Raw genomic sequence first — 23,869 nt, 5'->3', positions numbered from 1 at the left:
GCAAATAAAACAATCAATGAGGCCAAGAGTTGAATCTTGTGTCCCATCTAAGGGATCTTCTTTATTAGTATTACTTTCTGTTATTCTTCTGGTTTAATGTTGTTATATTAGAAACTTCTTAATATTGTATTAAAGAAATAAAAAATACGCCTTAAGATATTTTATTTAGGCTTAAAAACGCCTCATATAAAAAATAAGCAAAAAAAATTTTTTGTATACATTCAAAAATTCAAAAGTGATTTTTATTTTAAATATTTCGGTGGCGTACCGTTTTTTTTTTCTTAAAGAAATTAAAACCATTTTTCATAAATGTGCCAATTATAAATATAAAATTTCTAATATCTCAACCGCTTTCAGAACAATAAATAAATCGACAATTTGCGAAAAAATTTCAAGACCCTATATCTCAAAAACGTAGCATATGTAGACGTAAGTTTCTATGCAAGCTGTCCTTATTTTTTTAAAAAATTACCCACTGAAGCTTTTATTTAGTAACACCATGTATATCAGGCTCAGAAGAGAGAAGCTTAGAATAAACAGTATTTAACAATATTAGGGATATATTCCAAACAAATGGTCCAATAAATTTAAATAGAAAAAATCTCGACTAGTGTTTTTCTGGTCCTTACATAGGGAACAAAACTATTATCTTTCACAAATATACTTTGAAAAGGTCGTCTAGAAACTAAAGCACGATAGGCAAAAGATATCAACACAAAATTGTATTTACAAAGCCACAGTACCTTAGGCTATTTGTTAATGTAGTTGCCTTGGTTATGAGGGCCTTTATTGTATCGTGGAATCAGTTTTTCTCTGCCGATGTTGTAGTCTTCTATCGTCAAATGTCTGAATCTGGATATCACTTCATCTTTGAGCTCCTCATCATTTCCAAATTTCTTTCTACACAGAATTCTTTTAGTTCCGCGTAACGACACAGTAACAAGACTTAAAAACGAGGCTCACACCGATGCGACAGACACAGGTAACTGGTGCGCATGAAATCGCGGTAGTAGGTGATCAGCGCAACGCTTGAAGCGCAATCGTTCTTAACTTTATGGACGACCCACATATAAATATTAAAATTGAGATAAATAGCAAAAAATAAAGAGATTCGGTCTTGCAATAGGCTTAAAAAAGAGATTAATGAACCTAAAAATTACTAAAAAAAAAACAGAAGTAGAAGACCTTATTTAAAGTATTATAAAAAAATGTGGATGGCGGGACATCTTGCAAGAATGAAGGCAGTAGATAAATAAAAAAAATCTTAAGTACAGAGAACATGCAGGCAAGCAAACTGGGAAACTACTCTGATGAGTATGATGAATGGAAAACCTTTGGCGGAAAAGCCATAACGGATTAACAATGATAATGGAAAGAAGATAAAATACCTGAAATATGTAATATGAATTCCATATACCACTATACAACACAGAGAATCGGCTTGAATTTAAAAATGACAGCGCATTAAAAGTCAGTTTGTTCTATTATTTTGGGGATAAAACACATTTAAATGTAATTATTGAGATAAAAGCTTGTCATATATAGATATCATAGATATTAGGGAGGACCGAAAAAACACTAATAGATATGTCATAGATAGCAAATATTATTTGCTATGTCAATGTGTCTAAAAGTAGAGTTTATGACAAATGTATCTTGCCTGTAACTACATAATATGGACTGGACACCATGGCTTTTACAAAGAAAACCCTAGAGCAGCTCAGTCCAAAGAGCGATGGAAAGGGCCATGCTAGGGATTAGTTTAAGAGACAGGATTCGAAATATCGACATTCGTGAAAGAACAAAGATTACTGATGTCGTAGAAAGTATAGCAAGGCTCAACTGACCAAGAGAGAACAGGCGCGGAGTAGGCAGACCACGGAAGAGGTGGGCAGATGATATCAAACAAGTCGCGAGCAAGCAGCGGATGAGAATTGCCAAAAGTAGAAATCAATGGAAGCAAATGGAAGAGGCCTATGTCCAGCAGTGGACAATTACAGGCTAAAGAAAAAGAGGAAGAAGAACATAGCTTATGCAGTGTATAGATTCATGTCTAAATCCATATTCTGAGTAAATAAAAATCTATATGGATTCAGACCTGGATGGTCAACATACTTTTTTATTATAAGACAGTGGGCTTCCTGTTCAAAATTACGCTTAAAAAGAGGGATGTACAACTAAGAAATAAGACATACGGTAAGTTATATAAAAAGTTAAAAACTGCAACAGGGTAAAAATAATATACATTGCAATCACATCGTACAAACAAGGCAAAACTAAAAGTGCTCTTTAAAAAATCATAGAATCTTCTGATCTTCTTATCATAGAATTATAGACAAACTGCAGATATAAGTAACAGAACTTAAGAGAAAAAATAACGAATTGTAACCACACTTTATGTCTGCTTCGTTATTTGCAGTCTAAAGTTACGGTTAGTTATATGGAATTATCGCAAATCCTTGCTGTTTGCTGTAAATCTCTATTTACCCAACATACTATTTGAATAAAACTAAAACTCAAGTAAATATACCACTAAAATGCACTAGAGCTATTCTTGTTAATGCTATATTATGATTTTTAACAAATTTATTACATTAACTATTGTAGCTTCGGTTTCATCAGAATGTACTCGTACCTAAAAAGTTATTATCACTTAAACTATGTCAAAACCCAGTCCGCATTTTCGAACTAATGTAAACTGGGGATTAAGCTTCCTGGCCACAAGGGGCCGCAATCGCACCAGCATCCCCTTTACCAGAGTTGCCAGGCTCGCATGATGTATGCGCCGCTGGATCTGACGAGATGATCACTGCTTGTTGACATTTATCTAACGCTTTGACTGGATATCCATCGGCGGTGTAGCGTATGTCGTTTCCGAAGTACTCGTAGGTCAACGGAGATGACGAAGGTGAGGGACTCGATACGTTTCGATTTAAAAATTCGGCATCCCGCGAGACTCGACCTGGAACAAAAATAGAGAGGATCACATTTATGTTGTATAAATATTGAACATTGGTAGAAATGCTGTATTGGTTAGAACAGATATTTAAACAAAGCCGGGTGTATTGTACGGGGTAGAATTTATATTATAAAAATATAATGAAGTTCTTAATACAAATATAAATTTAATTTTTATCTCTCTAAATTCTAAAACTGTAAATCTAGTTTTCAGGCAAAATTTATAATTATCCGTAAATCAAATAGGCCAGGACTAAGAGAGCAGAAGAAATATTAGCAAAATAAAAACCATTGTAAAAGGAAAAAATATAACAAAAATTAAAGAAAAATAATTTACGACTCATCTAAGGAAACAGTAATTCCTATTATTCTTATTATTCCTATATTTCTAAAAAAAATTAAATACATGTAATATACGTATTATACAATGTTTGTAGATTATTATACTCGTAAAATATCGTCACACACTAGTCCCGTGTTAGACCAATAGGTTTTAAAGGGTAATAAGTAAATGTTTTTTGGTTTTTGAGTAGGTAACAAATTTAAAATTAACATGTATGTAATAAAATAACTAATTATAATTCTTTCTTGTTCACTAAAATCTTGAGTTTTAAGGATTAAAAAAGATTTATTACGATTTCTGGCAAAACTACAACTTCTATGGAAAATAATATTACTAGCAAAGTTGTAGGTAATACAAATATCCAAAACTTTTGTATTTTTACTTTTTTTATATTACCTCAAAATTATTTACGAAAAAATTAAATAACAGAGTTTTTGGTTTTTTTATTTTTCTTTCAAAAAAACAAATTTTTGCATGGAATTTGTTGAAAACTTATCTTTTTATTTCCCAAACATACTAATTAGTAATTTTTTGTTTTAAAATATTGTTTTCTCTTATTTTGATTTATTCTCAAAAAAGCATCCTAATTTTCAATATAAAATTGTTTTGTTAATGTTCCTTAAAATCTCTATTTTCTGATGTACTTTTCAGAAAATAAAGAAACACGAAAAATTTAAAGATCTGGTTTAAAGGGAATTTAAAAAAGTAATAAGATAATCAACAAAATTCTGACTGTTTTAACATGCTTAGCGATACATTTTTTCCTTAGTTCATTCTTTATAAAAATTAAGCATACAAGCAGTATGACAATTTGCTTTTACTACGTTTAAATCACGCATATTTCTCGATGAAATATTGTTATCGAAATAATTTAATATGTTTTATTTTTGAATAGGCTAATATATTATGTCGTGTATCGCTATTTTGAACAGATCAAATTTTCATTTTTGAAATATTACCAAAAAACCCACCACAGAGACAGCAACACAATTAAAAATTAAATGCAGTATAGCCGGTGTAAAACATACAAATTCCAGACAAAAGACTCGCTTACGTAAAAACGCAACATCCAAATTAATAGCAAAAAATCAGTGATTTCAAAATTTTAAGGAAGAAACCAACCACGATAGGTACCGAACATGTGCCGTAGTCTCTTCGGTCAACAAGAAAAAAATGTCCTTGAGGTTTAACATCAATTGGGCAACTTTTAGTCGTTTAAAAACGTTTTCTGAATTCTTCAGATGGTCTTTAAAAGTGTTTACAAGACGATTATGTCGTTTAAATATACCAGGCATGTTTTCCAAGATAACACATTTTACATAACCCTCTTAAATGTCGCAAGGAGCATTACAGAATCCAAATGGCATAACGTTAAATTACTACAGTCCATATCCTGTGGTGAAGGCTTTTTTCTCTTTATCTACTGAATTCATTTCTACCTGCTAGTATCCAGACTTCAAAGTAGAAAACAATTAACTTCCACCCAATATATCTAACGTGTCGTAGATTTAAGGCAGGGGATAACTATCTTTTTCGGTAATATTGTTCAATAAACGGTAGTCCACACAAAACCTTGTCGTTCTCTCCTTTGTTTTTCTTTTTGATTGGACCACAGGAGATATCCATGGGCTGATGGAAGGTTCTATCACCCCGTTTTACTTTATTTTCTGGTTCTTTCCGTCTTTCCTACTTTCGTTACGAAAATATCACGATACGTCCAAAGAAATTCCCTTAATTTTCTTTTTCAGCTTGACTTAGGGACAGGCAAGTAACTGCAACCATTTGGTCGAATTTGTCGTTGGAATTATCGGAGGTTATTGTCTGACGGATTATGGACGTTACAGGTTTATTAGTTCCTAGTTTTGTATCTTTGTTGATAGTCACTGGGTAATCATTAAAATTATTATGTCTCACAGGTATTTATTTAGGCGAAGTCACCAATTCCTTTCCAATTTTGATACCTTGGCCAACCTCCTCCTAATAGTTCCAAAGCTTCATCATAGCAGGTGTTCCTTCTTCTACAGTTCCCTGTAGGTCCCGCTACCATAATCGTTTTACTTCTTGCAGACACAAATGTTTCTTCTTTTGCAGCTACTTGCACAGTGCTGTCATTATGTGGATGAAGAAATATTATTGTAATTCCCTGTTACCAACTTCAATTACCTTATTCTTATAATCCGATTAAAATCCATGCAAATTTATAACGTCGATTCCTAATATTCCAAATATTCCTTCACACAAGAAGTGTGAGTTTTAGATGAGTGAAATTCAATTCGGATTTCGAAATGGATTGGGAACACGAGAACCTCTTTTTGCCTTAAATATTTTAACACAACGATGCAGAGACATGAATCTAGAAATATATGCCCGTTTTATTGATTATCAAAAAGCATTTGACTATTAACCATTAAAAGATGATCGAAATTCTGAAAATAAGCTTGCGTCTTTAGTATTTAATCGCTAGTATTTAATCTGTATTCGGAGTCTATATTCAGAAAAGCATTAAACGAGATTCAAGGTGGTATCAAGATTAATGGAACCAGCATAGACAACATCATATACTAATGATACCGTCCTAATAGCAAGCAACGCGCAAGAACTATTTACAAAATGTAATAAATATAATTAATGCGGTAGTTCGTCATATCGAAATGTTCGGTTTACGTCTAAATGTTTCCAAAACTAAAATTCCAAGAAACAAATAATAGAACAAGTAACTTCCAAAGAATATTTGGGAGCAAATATCAACAGCCAGTGTAACTCTCGCTTGTTCAAGAATTGAACAAGCGAGGAAAACGCTCATGAACGTGAAAACATTTTTTACAAGATCAGACCTTATTCTAGAGCTCAGAATTTGAATGATCAGATGTTACGTTTTCTCTGTTTTGCTGCATGGCTCTAAAAGTTGGATAATGGATTTTAAAACAGAAAAAGAGTAGATACCTTGGAAATATAGATATACAGATGAATGCTGAGACTTCCATAGATACAAAAAGTTACAAATCGTAAGTACTTGGCGAATAGGTAAACAAAAAGAATTACTCAGCATAATCAAAGAGAGAAAAATACAATACTGGTGTCATGTGTTGGGAGGTGAAAGATATGAATTACTCCAAATCATTTTGAAAGGTAAAGTGCAGGGTAAAATATCATTTAGAAGACGCCAGAATTCATGGCTAAAAGACCTGAGGAGATGGTTTCGTCTACAAATCTGTCGTGCAGCAGCTTTAAATCTACAATTTCCATTTGGATCGCCAATCTTCGAAAGAAGATGGCGCAGTAAGAAAAAGATTCCTAATATAACATCCTTTTCGATTTCAGGAACTATGACGGCATGGATGAACTTTTCTGCTCCAATTCCTAATTGTATCTGGATATCTTCATGGATATTATATAGCCAAATACCATGTATTCTTTTCTGTAAACAGGTTAATTATTAATGTAAATCATCAATGAATATAAATAAAAGAAGTCGTTTAAAGATAAGAATTTTTATTATTTATTTTAGAGTTCGTTAGAAAAATAATCAAATTAGTGGCAAATTATGTTATTATAGAGCGTTATTTAATAAAAAAAACACGTTAAAACAAATAAAAACCACTCCCCAACAAGCTATTCCAAAACGCCAATCCAGTCCTGGGCATAAACCTAAAATTGTGCCGGATAAATCCATCAGGAGGATGAACAAAAATATAAAAAGTTTGTGAGTGGTAATAAAGATCGTTAAAGTCAAACCAAGGGTAAGGTAAGGCCTAGAAATTAGAAGATAAAGTTAATGTCAGGAATAAAATCAGAGATAAAATGCTATTTTCTTGGCGAAATAAAATTATACCAACCGCGAAAAGTTTTGCGCTAAAAAAGATAAACAAGAGTAATTCTGTTAAGTATTCGGGGTTTAAAAATATTTAGGTCGTGAGGTAAATAAAGGTCGTGCATTATTTAGTTGATGTTTATTAAGGAAATATAACAAAATTTTGGTAATTTTGTAGATATATGGCAACAGGGCCGATCCTAGAGAGTCGACCGTCCGCGTGCAAAGACCTAATGTGCCTCCGTTCTACAGAACATTTTATATATTTATTAATACTTAACGATTGTCAACGAATAAAAACTAAATTCGTAATAAAAAATGCAAATAAAAGTTAAAACAGTAGTTTATTCTTTGACCAGCTAGATTTTAATAGGAAAAAAATACTTTACCATGATAAAGGATGTTTCTTAAAGGTATATAAATTTGAAATTGAACAAAACAAAGATTGTTTTGGTCAATTGACATAAAATTGCCTTTATTTAAAAGATAGTATTTTGCTTCTATAATTGTCAGGCCATGGAGTTTGAGGTGTGTACATTGTAAAATGGCGTGCACCCCATCCATCCATGCTATGGCATGCTGGACGAGCCATACAGTCTGTAGTCAACACCCCGAAGTATGAGCGGGAACACAAAATGTATCAATACCCATACTCTTATGAAACGCACCTGGCGAATCATAAGAGCCTTCACATTTTACTCTTCTTCCACTTGTCTTGAGTGAAATGTCTTTAATCTTTTCTATCAGCCTCTCTTTTCTATTTTTCTCTAGGACAACTATTAGAAGTAAAATAAAAAAACTTGAGGTGACTTTTGGGTTTGTATCCTATTACAGAAAAACTGGGTGAATTGCATCTCAGGACTGCTTCTAAACTAAAGTAAAAATCCATGGAGTTGATGAACATCATGCACGGTAACTGTTACTAAACAGTTTGTTACAGATTTCTTAAAATTAAAACAAAAAAATGCACTTTACCAGCAAAGGTACATTGAAGCAAACAAACATCGCTTGTACCGGAGTAACTGGTACAGACTGACTCTTGAATTTAATCTGACTCGCTCAAGACCTAAAATGGGAGTTCCTAAAAATAGCCAAATCAGAGGAAGATAGTAGGTAACTCGATAGACTGTACAAACAAAAATTATTATTAACAAAACTTATTATGCTTATTCTCCTTCACAATTGTTAGATGAAATTTAAAAGTGTTTTACAAAAAAAACGAATTAAAATGAAGGACGCGATTTACCCGAGGCAAATTGGACTTTGTAAATACACATTTAGAGTATGTTTTCTAGTTCGGAATTCTTAAACGCGAATCACTGATTGCCTACAATAACTTCTTAAATTTTTATAGTATATAAAGTGAGAATAAATGCACATTTACAATAACTCTACATCAGCCTTTATATTTAGATATTTCTTTAAAAGACATGATTTTTAGATAAAAATTAAACCGATTTTGTAAATTTTTTTAATAATTTTCTAAGTAACTATTATATTTTTTTTATATATCCTTATTACACTTAATATACTGATCCCCTATATAAAATCCTCACAAAATCTGAGACAGAATCTTCTAACTTTTGTCGACGTAAGGACATTCGTCACTATACATAAAACTGAATATGCTCTGTGCTGCTTGAGTATAACGATCAGATCGAATGAACTTCCATATTTCTCGAATAAGTGCATATCCCGAGGGTGTATTTTTGATATCACGTTTAGACTTATCGTAAAATCGAACCAATTTACCAGGAACGCTCTTCCATAATAGTAGTTTTACGACAATATTTTGTTTTGACGATAAATCTTTATAAATTGACTTTAGGTTCGTTTTACAAATACTGGATCAATTTATAGTTTACCGCTGTTCTAATAGTTTTGAAGTTTTGAAGGCATAAAATATAGAAAGCAATTACCCGATGGGTATATGGCATATATTTACATTCACGTAAGATGGGAGATCAAAACAAACTTGCAATATATAAAACAATAAACTTAACAGCTACCACTCGCAAATATTAATAACCAATAATTAAATTAGATAAAAGAAATAAGAGTAAGACTTACTCACAATCAATTTATTCTAACACCGACGATAGGTTTTGCATACTATAATTTACCATAGATCTTCAGATCAACGTTACATGGCGAATTAAATCATCATCATCATCATCATCATCATGCAACCTCTTCTATCCATTACTGGACATAGGTCTCTCCCAGTTAAAATTTGATCAAATAAGAATTACCTGGATTTCACAAAAACACAAAAACAAGATCCTGAGGTTGGAAACTGGAGTTGAACTCTGGACACGAACAGACGAACAAAAGGATTGCATCTCACACTGCGAATTGAACCGATAATTTGAGGCCAAAGCCGGCACTAGACACAAAACTTATGACTCTGCCTCTTAAACAACAGTAACAGCTAGAATTAGACTGCATTAACTAACTAACTGCTACTAAAATTGTTTTCCATAACGTAAAACGAAGATTTCCCTGAAAAGGGACAAAAACAAAAAACTACAAATTCGACGTGAATTTGGACATAACGCTGAAGCCTATCACTCTTCTTGACCGCGGTTTCAGTGAGAGTGATGAAATTGTCTTTAAAAATTGATCGCATAAGTTAGAATAAACAAAACACTTTGGGTATAAACAAAACACAAGGGAAATTAAGACGTAACTTATTAATTTGAAAACGCAATATCGGGCGGTTTAAAGAAAGAAATATCGAAGAATTTGCGCCTGTGACATAAACAAACAAAAAATGATTTATTATCGACTTGGCGACGTGTAAAGAACGAAATATTATTTGGGTCTTAAATTGAAAGATACGAACTAAGAAACATTCAAAAAAATTCTTCGTTATTATAATGCATATTAATGGGATTTCAATTAAATACATATACGAGGGGATTTCAAGAAATTTACAAATGCTACAATTTGAGACCTATTGTTGAAGATACGTTTTCTAATTCTTGTACCATTTGTTGTGCTTCACCCAGATCTTCGGTAATAAGTACTATGTCGTCGGCAAAACGCAGATGATTGAGCATTTCTCCATCTATTTTTATTCTTATTCTTCTATTTTCCCACTTTAGCATTTTAAAGGCGTATTTAAGGACCGTTATAAATAATTTAGGTGAGAGAGTGTCGCCCTGTCTCACATGTCGCTTGATATGAATTTCTCTGGTGGTATCATGTAGTTTTACATGCATTGTGGCGTTTTGGTATAATATTTGTAGTAGCTTTGTTTGTACTTTGGCAAATTAAATACTGAGAATATACTAGCGCTCAACACCAAAATATCGTGGAGTGACCCTTGACAGAACATTAAGTTTTAAATAGCACCTACAAAGAACGGCAGCAAAACTGAAAACGCGAAATAATATAATCCAAAAGCTATGTGGCACCAAATTGGAGTTCTCAGTTTCCGTAGTCAGATCATCCACTCTTGGACTTGTATACTCGGCGGCTGAATATGCTTCCCTGGTATGGGTCAATAGAAAAATCGAGGCTAACCATCAACTTCCCATCCACCATTATAAGCTTGATATCGAAATAAACAGACTGCGCTCCAGATATCCTCCATTGCTAAAAGCTAACTTCTTAATCAGAAAGATTTCAACCTCACCAACGCTTGGAGAAGAGAATGGGATAGTAAATTACCACAGGAAGCACAACAAATGGTCTGTACCGATCAAAAACCTCCAGGCTTTGAACTGACCCGCAATGCATGGACAACGTTAAACAGAATAAGAACAAGCAGCGGTAGATGTGCTGATAGCTTACTTAGATGGAAAAAAGACCTTACTCCTGAGTGTGACTGTGGTGCGCAATGACAGACCGTCCGTCACATTGTTGAAGAATTCCCCGGAAGGCGATTTCCTGGAGTTTTCGATGAGTTCCTGAAGGCGACCGAAAATGTTTTACATTATATTAATAATACATTAGATATTCGTTTGTAATACTTCATGTAACATTTTATATTAATTTTTAATTATGTGTTCTTATTGTATGCCATACGATAAACAAATATAATAACCCGTATTAGGGTTTTTTCTCGTACAAAATATAAAGTAATTATGCTAATATATTATACAGTGCATTCATAAAGTGTGGAAACAGTCTATTATCTCATCACTTAATTATTTTCAGAGTTAAAGCTCTGATAGCTCGAGTTTTATTTTTGTTTTTAACCCTTTTTGAAAAAAAAACCTTTTAACCCCACTATCTTAGCAGATGTGACGTTATTGATATTTTTTTAAATAGAAAGGGCATATTTTTATCAAAAAAATTTAAAGCCCATATTTTTCTGAACAATACCATATTAAACTCATCCTAAACTTTAGTATACAGAGTGCAAAGAAAACCAGTGCTCGTATTTCTTAAAATTTAATTCAAAATTTATTTTACAAAGAAAATAAATTAAAGACTACATTTTATATTAAAGGCAAACAAAAAAGATAATTACAATAAATGCTTGAATTTCAACTTGAATTAGCTTAAATCGTTAATAAATACAACGTACAAAATTATATCCATAATACTGTCTAGAAGGCTAACTCCATACGCAGAGAAAATAATAGGCAACTACCAAAGTGGATTCAGACCGGGAAGGTCGACCATAGACCAGATACTCGTCCTACGCCAAGTGTCGGAAAAAACTGGGAATACAACCGCGATGTACACCAAATCTTTGTGGACTTTAAACAAGCTTACGACTCTGTTAGCAGAGAAGCATTGTGGGAGACCATGGTAGAAATGAGAGTACCTGGAAAGCTGGTACGATTAGCACATGTGAGTACAGAGAACGCTTCCGCAAAGATGCAAAAGAAGTTTTTACCCTATTCGAAAACGGAGCAAAGGAAGTCTGAAGGTCAACGAGGACAAGACGAATTACATGGTGGTTACGAAGCACCCAAGACCAAGGGTTAGACAAAACGTAACAATCAATGAATATAACTTTGAAGTCGTCAAAGAATTCAAGTGCCTGGGAGTGATCATAATATCTGAAAATAAATATAAAAAGGACGTGGTAGCCAGGATCATTGCAGGAAACAGGGCGTATTACTCATTAATGACCGAACTTAAATCAAAAATACTCTCAATACCAGCAAAAATTAGAGTATACAAGACAATCATCCGTCCCAACATAATATATGGAAGACAGACATGGACTCTGAACCACCGAGAAACGACAAAATTACTGGTACTGAAAAGAAAGATACTGCGGATTATCTATGGGCCTTGCAGAGAAGAGACAACAGGAGAATGGAAAAGAAGACACAATGATGAATATGTAAACTATGTGAACCTATGTGAATATAAGTTTTCCAAACTGTCCTGTATGTATGCACCTATTATTTTTTTACTTTATTTTATTACAACCATTTCGTATATTTTTCTATTTACCTTTGTGACATTTATTGAGTTATAATTTAAATAATAAAGGTTTTAAAGTTAAAACGATCTTTGTAATTAATATTTATTAATACTGTAATCTATAATACTTATCTATGGTTTCACATACAGACAATATGTCATTGTGTATGTCATATATTATGATATTATGTATAAAATGTAGTACAATAGTGCCAAAAGTATAATCTAATATCATTGTTTAATAAATTGTGTGTACTTATCTTTAACAATTTGATTTAAATCATAAGTATTTTTTGGAACGCCACTGCTTTGTTTGGTGAGGCTTTAGTGTTCCTAGAAATTTCCGCCACTACTGTTGACACATACTCTATGTGTCTACACTTGACAGTCTTTAACTTAATAGAAAGGGAGAACTATTTGTCTAAGTTAGTTACCTATTTAGAATTAACATCATTATTTTTCAAGATATTTGAATTTAAATGAGGTGATGCAGCACATTTATTTTGATTAATGTATTCTGTTGTTATTTTTGTGTCATAGGATTGCATGTATTATGCAAATGAAATTTTCATAGATAATAATAGATAAGTAATAGATAATAGAAGATAGCATGAGGCCTTTATTTTGGATGTAAAGAATTTGAAACTTATCAATAAAAGAATGATTCTGTTCTAGGTGTTTTTCTATTATTGAAAACTCTTTTATGTTCTGCTATGCATTTAGTAAAACTACTACTATTTTGACCGATGCAAGTAATTGGGCAGTCACCACATTTAAGTTTGTATACACCACGGTCTAAGTGCTTTTTCTTTTGGCTCCTATTGTTTTTAATAGACTTGTTTAAGTTGTTGTTTGTTCTAAAAGCTGGCTTTCTTTTTTTTTATGTGATAGGCTATTTTTGTTGATATCTTGCCTGTATATGTAAACGGGCAGAAGGTACCAAGTTTTGTCTCTGGTGGTCGAAATACTAATTTAAGGGCTTTCTTATGCAGTTTTTAATCGAAAATTATATTTATTGTGTGTACATTGTACACAATGTTTACTGCTATTTGCTTAAAAATATTTAATTACATCTCAAAGAGATATATTCCATCTTTGACCTAGAATTAAACATCACTAAGCAAATAGCTGTACATAATCTATACAATGAACAAACAGTAAATAAAATTTTAAATAGTATTTCTACTTCTTCTTCAGTGCCTTATCCGGTCCGGATGTTGGCGATCATCAAGGCTATCATGGTTTTGTTGACTGCTCTGCGAAACAGCTCCGCTAAGGTCATCCCAAACCATTGTCGGAGATTTTTCAACCACGAGATACGACGGCGTCCCGGTCCTCTTCTGCCAAATACTTTACCCTGCATAACAAGTTGAAGAATTCGATATTTTTCTTCGTTCCGCATCACGTGGCCGAGGTACTAGTATTTCTACTACCAAAGAAAAATACCTATTCCTTCTGTTCGATTAAATACGCAGGAAAAATATCATCAAAAATAGCCAAACCCATAAAAAAGAAAGGAATAACCAGCTTTTAAAAAAAACAACAACTTACTCAAATATAACGAAAACAACAAGAGCCAAAAAAAGTACTTAGACAGTGGTGTATACTAATTTAAATGTGGTGACTGACCACAAACTTACATCGGTCAAACTTCTAACAAACATACAGCAGAACATAAAAGGGTTTTCAATGATTTGAGACAAAAACATTCTACGTACAGACTACACCTACTAGACCAGTATCATTCTTAATAAAGAATTTCAAATTTTTCACATCCAATATAAAGGTCTTAAGCTATTTTAATTAGAATCTATAAAAATTTCATTTGCATAATAAATTCAATCCTATGACTTAAAAACAAGGACAAAATACATAATTCAAAATAAATGTGCCGCCTCACCCCATTTAACTTTAAATATGTCGAAAAATAATGACTTTATCTTGTTCTGAAGTTATTTTCTTGTGTCATTATAAAGTAATTACTATTTAAATGGGAATAAGCCACAATTAAAGGTTAAAGTACATCTATTGACGTTTCAATTTCCACTTCGGAAATTGAAACGTCAAAAAATCGTTCTCAAAATAGTATTTTGAGAACGATTTCCGAAGTGGAAATTGAAACGTCAATAAACGTACTTTGACCTTTAATTGTGGGTTATTCCCATTTAAATAGTAAGTAATGACTTTATCGTTTCGAATAAACAATTATTATTTACATAGAAAGTATTAAAGAATCTAAAAATTGTATTTAGTACTGTGTATAGTACCTTTACCTTCTGCCAAGTATTGCAAGGATATGCCATTACAAGTACTGGGTACAAATAGTTTTTAAATTTTTAAATAAATCACCCTGTAACTCACTAAGAAACCACATTTTATTTAAGTTATTTCATTTAAATTTTATATTTTAAGTTTAGTAATCTACTGTTAAAACAACTAAAATTATTCATAAAACACCCTGTATAGAAAGAAATCAAAATGAATTTAGTTTAGAAAATAAAACACAATGAATTTTTAAAGTTCGTACTAAATACCACCATACTGTAGTCTGATAATTAAATCACTAATTTCGATTTAATTTAAGCTAATGACTTTCTGGAAATGGAGTCGTTGTACAAGTTAAAAAAAAAGGCAGAGGTTTTCTGGCTTTTCCATTTTAATCCCCATCAAACTGCATTTCAGAACATAGGCTTGCCTCGCTTTTCATTTTTCGTTTCATTTTCATAATTCCGGCATAAATCCGCGGCAAAAGAAAATAGAATTGATTCAAATGGAATTTTTACTATAAGCTGTAACTACCACAAAATATTGCAAAAGTAATATGTTATGGACAAATGAATATTTAATATGTGTTAAAATAAAAATGCTTCTTTAATATTATTAAAATATTATAATTTTTGTATTTTAAAAAGAAGCAGCAGAGATTGCAATAACATGACAAATTAATTATTGATCACAATAAAAGCATTCGATAAAGTATGGCATGAAGGTTTACTGTATAAACTGAAATCCTTTATGCCTAGACAACATTCAGAAATTGAACAGTCATACATAATCTGATAGATACTTTAAAACCAAAAAAGAAGACGTTTACATAGATTTAAAAGAAATTAAAGCAGGAATCCCTCAAGGAAGTGTATTTGGTCCGGTCCTCTACCTATTATACACATGCAACATACCTGAACTAAAAAAAGATGTTATAGCTACCTTTGCAGATGATATTGCAATTCTAGCAGTAGGTGATACTAGTGAAGAAGCAGCAGAAAAATTACAGTTGTCGATAGATAAAATCCATAAGTGGACAAAAAAATGAAAAATCAAACTAAATGAGTCTAAATCAATTCAAGTTAATTTTACCAACAAAAAAATCCAAAACATTCCAATTAGAATAAAAGATGCCCAAATACCACACGCACCTGCTGTAAAATACTTGGGTATCACACTTGATGCAAAGCTTCGCAGGAAAGCCCTTAACAAAAAGAAACCAGACCAAACTAGGTATTCGTTACAAGAAAATGTATTGGCTGATGGGAAGAAATTCAGTTTTGTCCACACATAATAAACAACATATACAAGCAAATACTGAAACCAGTATGGATGTATGGTTGCCAACTCTGGGACTCTGCTAATAAAAGTAATATCCATATCATCCAGAGATTCCATAATAAAGTACTAAGGAACATCGTTGATGCTCCTCGGTACATCAGAAATGTCGACCTCCACAAGGACCTTGAGATGAAAGATGTAAGTAAAATTATCAAGAAGATGGCAGGTAGTCACGAACAACGGCTCCATAAACATGTAAACATCGAGGTCATCCGGCTCCTCGATAATACTGGGTTAGAAAGAAGACTCAAACGAACAAAACCATTTGAGTTAGTGTAAAGGGTTATTAGCGTAAAAGCATAGCATAGTGCTGTGTTGTGAATTTGCATGTTAGGTATATTAGTGCATAGCTGTTAGATAAAATAAGAGGAAGCCATAGGGTAAGCTCTTAGAATGCGTCCTTTAGTAAATTAAGACAGATAAAAATTGATAATTGGTCAGATTTGACCAGATTCCAATGGTATAAACACAGTAGGTGTTTAGTATATAAAAAAAAATTATGGTCTCAATGTTTTGTTTATTATAGCAGTAAATTTGAAATATTTTAAGAATCAAAACAGCTTTAAAGTTAAAGTAAAGCTAGAGTACGTTTTATGTTGGCAATTTTCTACATCTATAAAAATATTAAAAAGATTTACAAGCAGTTATCTGAATTCGTCCCTGGTTAAACTCTCAGTTTCGTGACCACGGATCATGAGAAATTCATGAGTGCCGTACCTGACCTGGAAAGAAAACGAATATTTGCGAGGATTTTTACAACCGTGTTGTCATATAAAAAGCGGGGCACCTATTTTGTATGCATTTTTTAGTAGATTCTAACTGATTTCTGGCTATTCGAAGGCGTAGAATATATTTATATACCTATATCTCTTGTACCCTCGGGATTTTAGAAACATATAAGCTGATGCTGGTTGGGAACGCAGTTGATTGGGAACGTATAGAACATTAGGGATATTGCTTCTTTTTTTTCTCTTGATATCTCTTGATATCACTTAACAACACCGTAGGCGGCTAAAGAAGATAGGATAAAAAATCTCGACTCCTTTCTCCATATCTGCTTTATCAATAATCGAGTGCCTACTTACTTTTTTATAAGAAAAGCATTTACGATTGTACCTTTTACTAAATAAATAAATACCGAAATATAAAGAAAAATCTTTAATATAGAGGGAGTGGAGTGTGAATATAAATCTCTTTCTACTTATACGTATAAATATTTATAATTTCGAAATATAACACAAGAAAGGCCGTGGAATTTGGACCCCTTAACAAAAATACAATATATTATACGTTTTTCATATTATCATCGAAAGATTTTCTGGCCTGTTCTATTCTCGATCTTATTTCTAGATCAGGATTTAGGCTGCTATCGATCCAACATCCCAGGTACTTAAATCTATTGACCTATTCTAAAATATGCCCATGTATTGTGCAAGGTTGAGGTACGTTTTGGTTTTTTCGGATTGACATCACTTTGGTTTTTTTTTGAAAATAAACATTAAAAAAACCAAAGTAAAAAACTAGTAAATTTACTAATGTTTGTATTTTGAGAACGATTTCCGAAGTGGAAATTGAAACGTCAATAAACGTATTTTAATCTTTAATTGTGGCTTATTCCCATTTAAATAGTAATTGTTGATTTTTGGTTTTTTTATTGCATAATATGTTACTTCACTGAGCGTTATTTCTGGTCCTGAACATCTAGAAACACTGACTTCTGTCTTTTGCTCTTCCTTGAATAATTCTTTTATGTATTGCCTCCATCCCTCAAGTATTCTCTCATTTTCGTAGAGCAGATTGTTGTGCTCGTCTAGTATTAAGTTATGACTTCGTAATCCGTTTCCTCCCTTTAAGTTTTCGATCTTTTTATGTAGGTTAAAAGTGTCATGCTTCTATTCTAGGGATTCTATTTCTATGCATTGATCTTGCAGCCATGATCCTTTTGCTTCTTTAATCTTTTTTTTAATGATTTTGTTTATTTCTATGTATCTTTCCTCATTCTTATTTCTGTGTTTTCTTCGTTCTTCCATTAGCTCTAATATTTATTGTCTTATCCATGGCTGGTTCTTTATATTGTTTTCTGTTTTAAGTTTATTATCTACCACTTAATTATAGATATTTTTGATTTTATTCTACACATCATCCACACTTATGTTTTCTTGATTAATATCTGAGTTTACCATGCTGTTTATTTTGTTGTTGATCTCCTCTTTGACTTCTTCTCTTGTGATTTTATCTTTCAACTTCTTGATGTCCGGACGTTTTTGTTCTTTTTTTTATGTACTTTTTTCATGTTAAGTTTGAAACGTCCTAGTAAAAGATTATGGTCTGATGGAACATCTGCTTCCGGATATGTTTTTGCGGATTTTACGGAATTCTAAAATCGCTTGTTGATGATGATGTAGTCAATCTGGTTTCCAATCATTTTTTGTGATAGTCAGCTGGAGATTTCCAGGTGTAGAGTCTTCGATGTGGTAATTGGAAAAAGGTGTTCATTATTGCACTATCCGTTTCCTGGTAGAACTGAACAAGGCGGTCTCCTCTATCATTTCGCGTTCCTAGTCCAAAGTGTCCCACAGTTGTTTATAAAATATTTCTATTTGCTGCTCTGAACTTTTCGAAGTTAGAGCATGCTCACGTTAACTGGTTTAGCATTAATTTTAAGTCCGACTGCAACTCCATCTGATATTCCTATAAAACTAAGTACACATTTGTTAACTTCTTTATTTACTATTATAACCACTCCGTTTTTGTTTCTTGTTGTAGTATCTCTACAGTAGTATATTGCGTAGTTTTCTATTTCGCACTGGCCTAAATTGGGCCATCTCCATATCAAAGCTCTCCATGTCAAAGGTAATCAAATGCCGTCATCTCTTTTATTAAGACAATTTGGCCGTTTGTCAATTTCATTTCACTGAAAAAATCGACAAAATCCTTAAATTTTGTCCCATCTATTTTCTGATAAATCAAAGAAATTCCAAATAAACAATTCAAGTTTATGAAATTTCCTGTGCAAACTGTCTTGGATCTTGTATAGGCCAAACAAATCGTAGAATCCAAATTAGCATTTATAAACATTCTATTTTGATTGGCGGGTGAAGCAGGCAATATTTATTTATGAGAGATCTCCATATCAAAGTTAATCGAATGCCGTCATCTCTTTTATTTGGACAATTTGGCATTTTGTCAATTTCATTTTGTCACCAAAAAAATCAACAAAATCGTTAAATCTTGTCCGATAAATTAAAGAAATTTCAAATAAACATCACGGAGTTTATAAAATTCCTGTGAAAACTGTCTTCGATCTTATATAGGCCAAACAAATCGTAGAATACAAATAAGAATTTATCAACATTCTATTTCTGTTCGCAATTCCTATTTAACTTTAGCACTAGGTCAACACCACCTTCATACAGGTCACAAAATTGATTTTGAAAAGGTCAGAATCATAGATATTGAAAAAATGGTAAATTATCTAAATAAAGGAGATGACGGCATCCGGGTACCTTCGACATGATACAGAAATATTTGCGCCAACCCCCGCGCCAATCCTCGCGCCAATCCTCACGCTAACCCCCACGCCAACCTCCACCCAAACCACGTCACCATCGACGGTATAAATGAACCATCCGATATTCTTAGTAGCGCAGTAATGTATTTGTTCTGAAGGCTCGGGAGACTGAGACTTCTAAATTCCTGCAGAAGACATCAGAAAGTATGTTGAAAGCTCGGCGCGGTTCAACCCAGAAGATTGTTGAGTTTAATACTATATTAGTAGAGGTTTTCTGTTAATGAACAGTATTTTAGAAACAGAATAATTGAAAAAATAAAAAAGTATAGTGCATTTAGGAATATTGACAACAAACAGATAAGCAGATAATTGATTACCAGAATAAAAATTGTATTATTACATTTTTTCACCACTTAAATTGATTAAACCTTTTGTCCATGATTGAGTAGATCAGAAATCAAAAAGGCATGCAGCTGACGCATGATCCAAATATAGGAAATCCTAGATTAATAATTAGTTTACATGTAAAGCCATATATGTCCATCACTTGCATATTTCACGGCCTATCCAGCTGGCGTATGCATCTAGTTTAGACTGGGTACATTTTAGTAGTAAAGAGAAATTAATACGAAATAATTCACGTTATGCCGAATTATCGAATAGAAAATCAATTAATCAATAATTTTTAGTTATTTAACCAGGAATTTAGAAGTTTTTATGTTTTAAAATACTAGTTAATTCAAAAATTTATATTTGGTTACATAAAATAGTTTTATATTTTCATTTTGGCAATGAATAACTACATAAAAAATCTCCTATTTTTAAGTTATATGTAGTTTTATATTTAAATTTTAGCTGTATCGAAGTAAGCATTTTTTATTTAATAATAACACTAAAAGCACCAGCATTTGATAAAAACCTATATTGAGTTAATAACTAATAATAAAAGATATATTTAATATATTTAAATAAATTATTTAATTATCTAAGTACAATTTATGCAGTAGCAAAATTTTTCAATTTTGCTTGTACATGACCCACACACAAATTTTTTACATATATGACAAATTTTAAATGTGTTATTTTTGTTGCAATTCCCTGTTTCACACTGCTTACGTTTATTATTTGGTGGTTTTTTTGTACCTCTTGGATTTGTATCCGTTGATGTTGTCCTGCCCTTAGTCATGTGATCTTCTTGCAATTCTTCTGCTAACTGAAGTAGGAAATCCTGCGTAGATATTTGACTGCCCGTAACTTTCTTATACAGAACCCAAGCAATTATTCCTGCCATATCTAAAATATTAAAAAAAACTTGCAACGGCCATCTTCTTGAAGCAGATTTGGTTGAATACAGTCTAGCCATCTGATCTACAACGTCTACTCCGTATTTTGTCTGGTTGTAGAAGATGATGGTTTCCGGTTTTTTCTTTTTATCTGTGCCCATTTTAATATCATTCGAGTGTAAAGAACTCAGCACTAGAACATTTTTGTTGACTTTTCCCTGGTACGCCGTTAGCGTCAAGTCTTCGTGTTTGAAAATTTTTGTTTTGTACAATTCCATCTTTTCATTTTTTACTGACGGTGGAATATCCTTTCTTGTTGGGTTAATTGTTCCAACAATGCTGGTAGCCTTCTTTCGTAATTCTTTTGCCAACTTTATGGACGTAAAGAAATTATCCGTCTTGACATTTCTTCCTTTATTTGTAAATGGTTCCATTAGACGGCTAACAATATGTTCCCCCAGAAGTTGATTGGCTGGTCGTTGTTCATCGTTCCCTAGATAAGGAAATCCGTTCAACAAATACTTGGACTCGACATCAGCTGCAAGCCAGAATTTAATTCCAAACTTATCGGGTTTATTCGCCATGTACTGGGTAAAGCGACATCTTGCCTTCGTGGAAAAAAGCTGTTTGTCGATAGTTATATTTTCGCGAGGTGTATAACATAATATACAATTCTCTATAAATGGGTTCCATATTCCCGACGCAAGTGCAAATTTATCTGTTGATAATCGCTCAGACCTGGTATTTCTTATATTAAAACGGACAAAACTCATTATTTGTGTAAATTTGTTTCTAGACATCGTCTCTTGAAAAAATTTTGGACCCCATGTATCAGACCACAGCATCTTTATGCTAACATTTCGTGCCATATAAGTTCCCCTAGCATACAGTAAGGATATAAATGCTTCGATTTCTTCAATAGAAATTTGCCAATTTTCATCTTTGGGTTTTCTTTTACCTTCAGCAACAGTACATGATTTTATGTTACGGAGTATGCATTCATCAATCAACAGCCGCCATGCACTAGCTGCAGAATCTCTAATAATGCTTCTCTTAGCATGAGGGGTTGGTCCATCAGCTTCCTTTTGAACATTTTGACTGGTACGCCTTCCTAAAATGAACGAGATAAATTAGTATGCAGGTATATACTCATTTATTTATTTATTTAAATAAAGGGCACCGTAATAAATAAAGAATGGAACAACAACCAAGAAATAAGAGCGCACATCGAAAAAGCTAGATCCACATACAACCAGATGGGGGCCTTCTTCAAGAGCCATAACCTCTCTCTTGGTATAAAAGTAAGGATGCTGCGATGCTACGTCTTCTCTGTTTTTTTTTATGGTGTTGAATAGTTGACCGTGACAAAGATATATGCAGAAAATTGGAAGCATTCGAGCTGTGGCTAAATCGGAGAACACTATAAATTTCGTGGACCACTATCAAATCTCGAAAGTTACAATATTTCGAAAATATTGTGCGAAATGAATCTAGATGCGCCCTTCTACAAGCCATCCTGCAAGGAAAAATATTTGGAAAACGGGGTCCAGGAAGAAGAACATCCTGCAGATAAGGTAAATATTGCCATGATTATCGCCAATATTTGTGACATCAAGAAGAATATGCTCAAAAATATTTTACACCTAAGTGAATACATAAATAGAAGCTACTAATATAATATAGTTGCTTACCTGGTGTACTAGCATTGTTGTCAAGTTATTCCCATCCTATTTTATCTATGGAAGAATTCTCTAAATTGCTTCTGCGAATTCCTCTTACCTGGTTGGTAATCATTTCTGAAGATGTTTTGAAGTCTGCATTCGAAGTTGAAGCAGAAGTACTGGGCATCACCTCAACCTCAACTTCACCTTCAGATTCACTGCCCGGTGAATGTCCTTGATCAACTGTATTAGGCACATACTCGTCAACTTCATTATCGGATACATCTTCATCAGATAACTCTGCTACAGATTCATCTTCTGACAAATTCTGTAGACAATCTAATAGCTCCTGCTGAGTCAAATATCGGCGAGACATGATAAAAGCAGAAATAATAAAAATCACAATGTAAAATTAATCAAAATACAGATTGAACATGCAATTGCAAATAATACACTCAAACTACATAATAACAAATATTTTCGATGTATTTTATACATAAAATAAGTAAAACTTCCCAGAAAAGTAGAACAAAAATTAGACTACCTCGTCATTAGGACCGCATTTTTCTAGGTAGACATCAACATAAATATATTCAAAATGTAATTATACTAAGTACCTGTAAAAGAGAAATTATAATCTTTAAATAGATCTAGAAAAAGTCATATATTATCAAGTTTCTAAAACATTTATGACTAGGTAATACAGAGTGTCAAAAATGAAAAGCAGTCAAAATAATCGCTCTGGTGCTTCTAGTGTTAAACAGCGAATATCAATATCTAGATTTCACCATGATGGAATAATATATTATGTATTACAATATTGGCTCCGAAAATAATTATAACAATAATAGTGGCTGGTATAAGTCAAACATATCCATTATCTATTTCAAATACCTAATGGAATCCACAGATTAAAGACGGCGTCATTTTCAACCAAACATCAAAGTATAAAAAATAAGAAATTACATATATGGAGCCAAACTGAACAAATAGTTAAAATCGAGAGGTACTATTATCAAACTATTTAACAATATCTTTTCATTCAGACTTATAAATAAAGCTCGGATTATAGGCAAAAAGCCTATTTTGCCTATTGTAATTATGTTTTTTGCACTTTTTGCCTTTTTTCGTAAATTCCGCCTATTTGTACCTTTTTTAAAATTTCATGGTACTACCCATGATATTATTCTATTACTAAACCATTCTATAATAAAATTTTGGGTAAATAATAAAATATCAATGGTTTGTTTATATAACAGATTTCTAGGAAAATGTACCTAATCTAGACTTGAGGGTTAACTATTT

General features: G+C 32.5%; 1 protein-coding gene across 1 annotated transcript in view; it reads right to left on the bottom strand.

The window, feature by feature from the left end:
* Positions 1-2,293: 2,293 nt before the first annotated feature.
* Positions 2,294-23,869, bottom strand: part of LOC140441931 (uncharacterized) — a 293,137-nt gene continuing 271,561 nt past the window's right edge. The window contains exon 4 of the mRNA XM_072532940.1: positions 2,294-2,962. Within this exon, the coding sequence (XP_072389041.1) occupies positions 2,706-2,962 (257 nt within the window). The 3' untranslated portion in view covers positions 2,294-2,705. The remainder of the gene's footprint in view (positions 2,963-23,869) is intronic.

Source organism: Diabrotica undecimpunctata, chromosome 1 (assembly GCF_040954645.1).
Source record: "Diabrotica undecimpunctata isolate CICGRU chromosome 1, icDiaUnde3, whole genome shotgun sequence".
Taxonomy (NCBI): Eukaryota; Metazoa; Arthropoda; class Insecta; order Coleoptera; family Chrysomelidae; genus Diabrotica; species Diabrotica undecimpunctata.
Note: the sequence above shows the minus strand (reverse complement) of the source record. Positions and strands in the feature narration are given on the sequence as shown.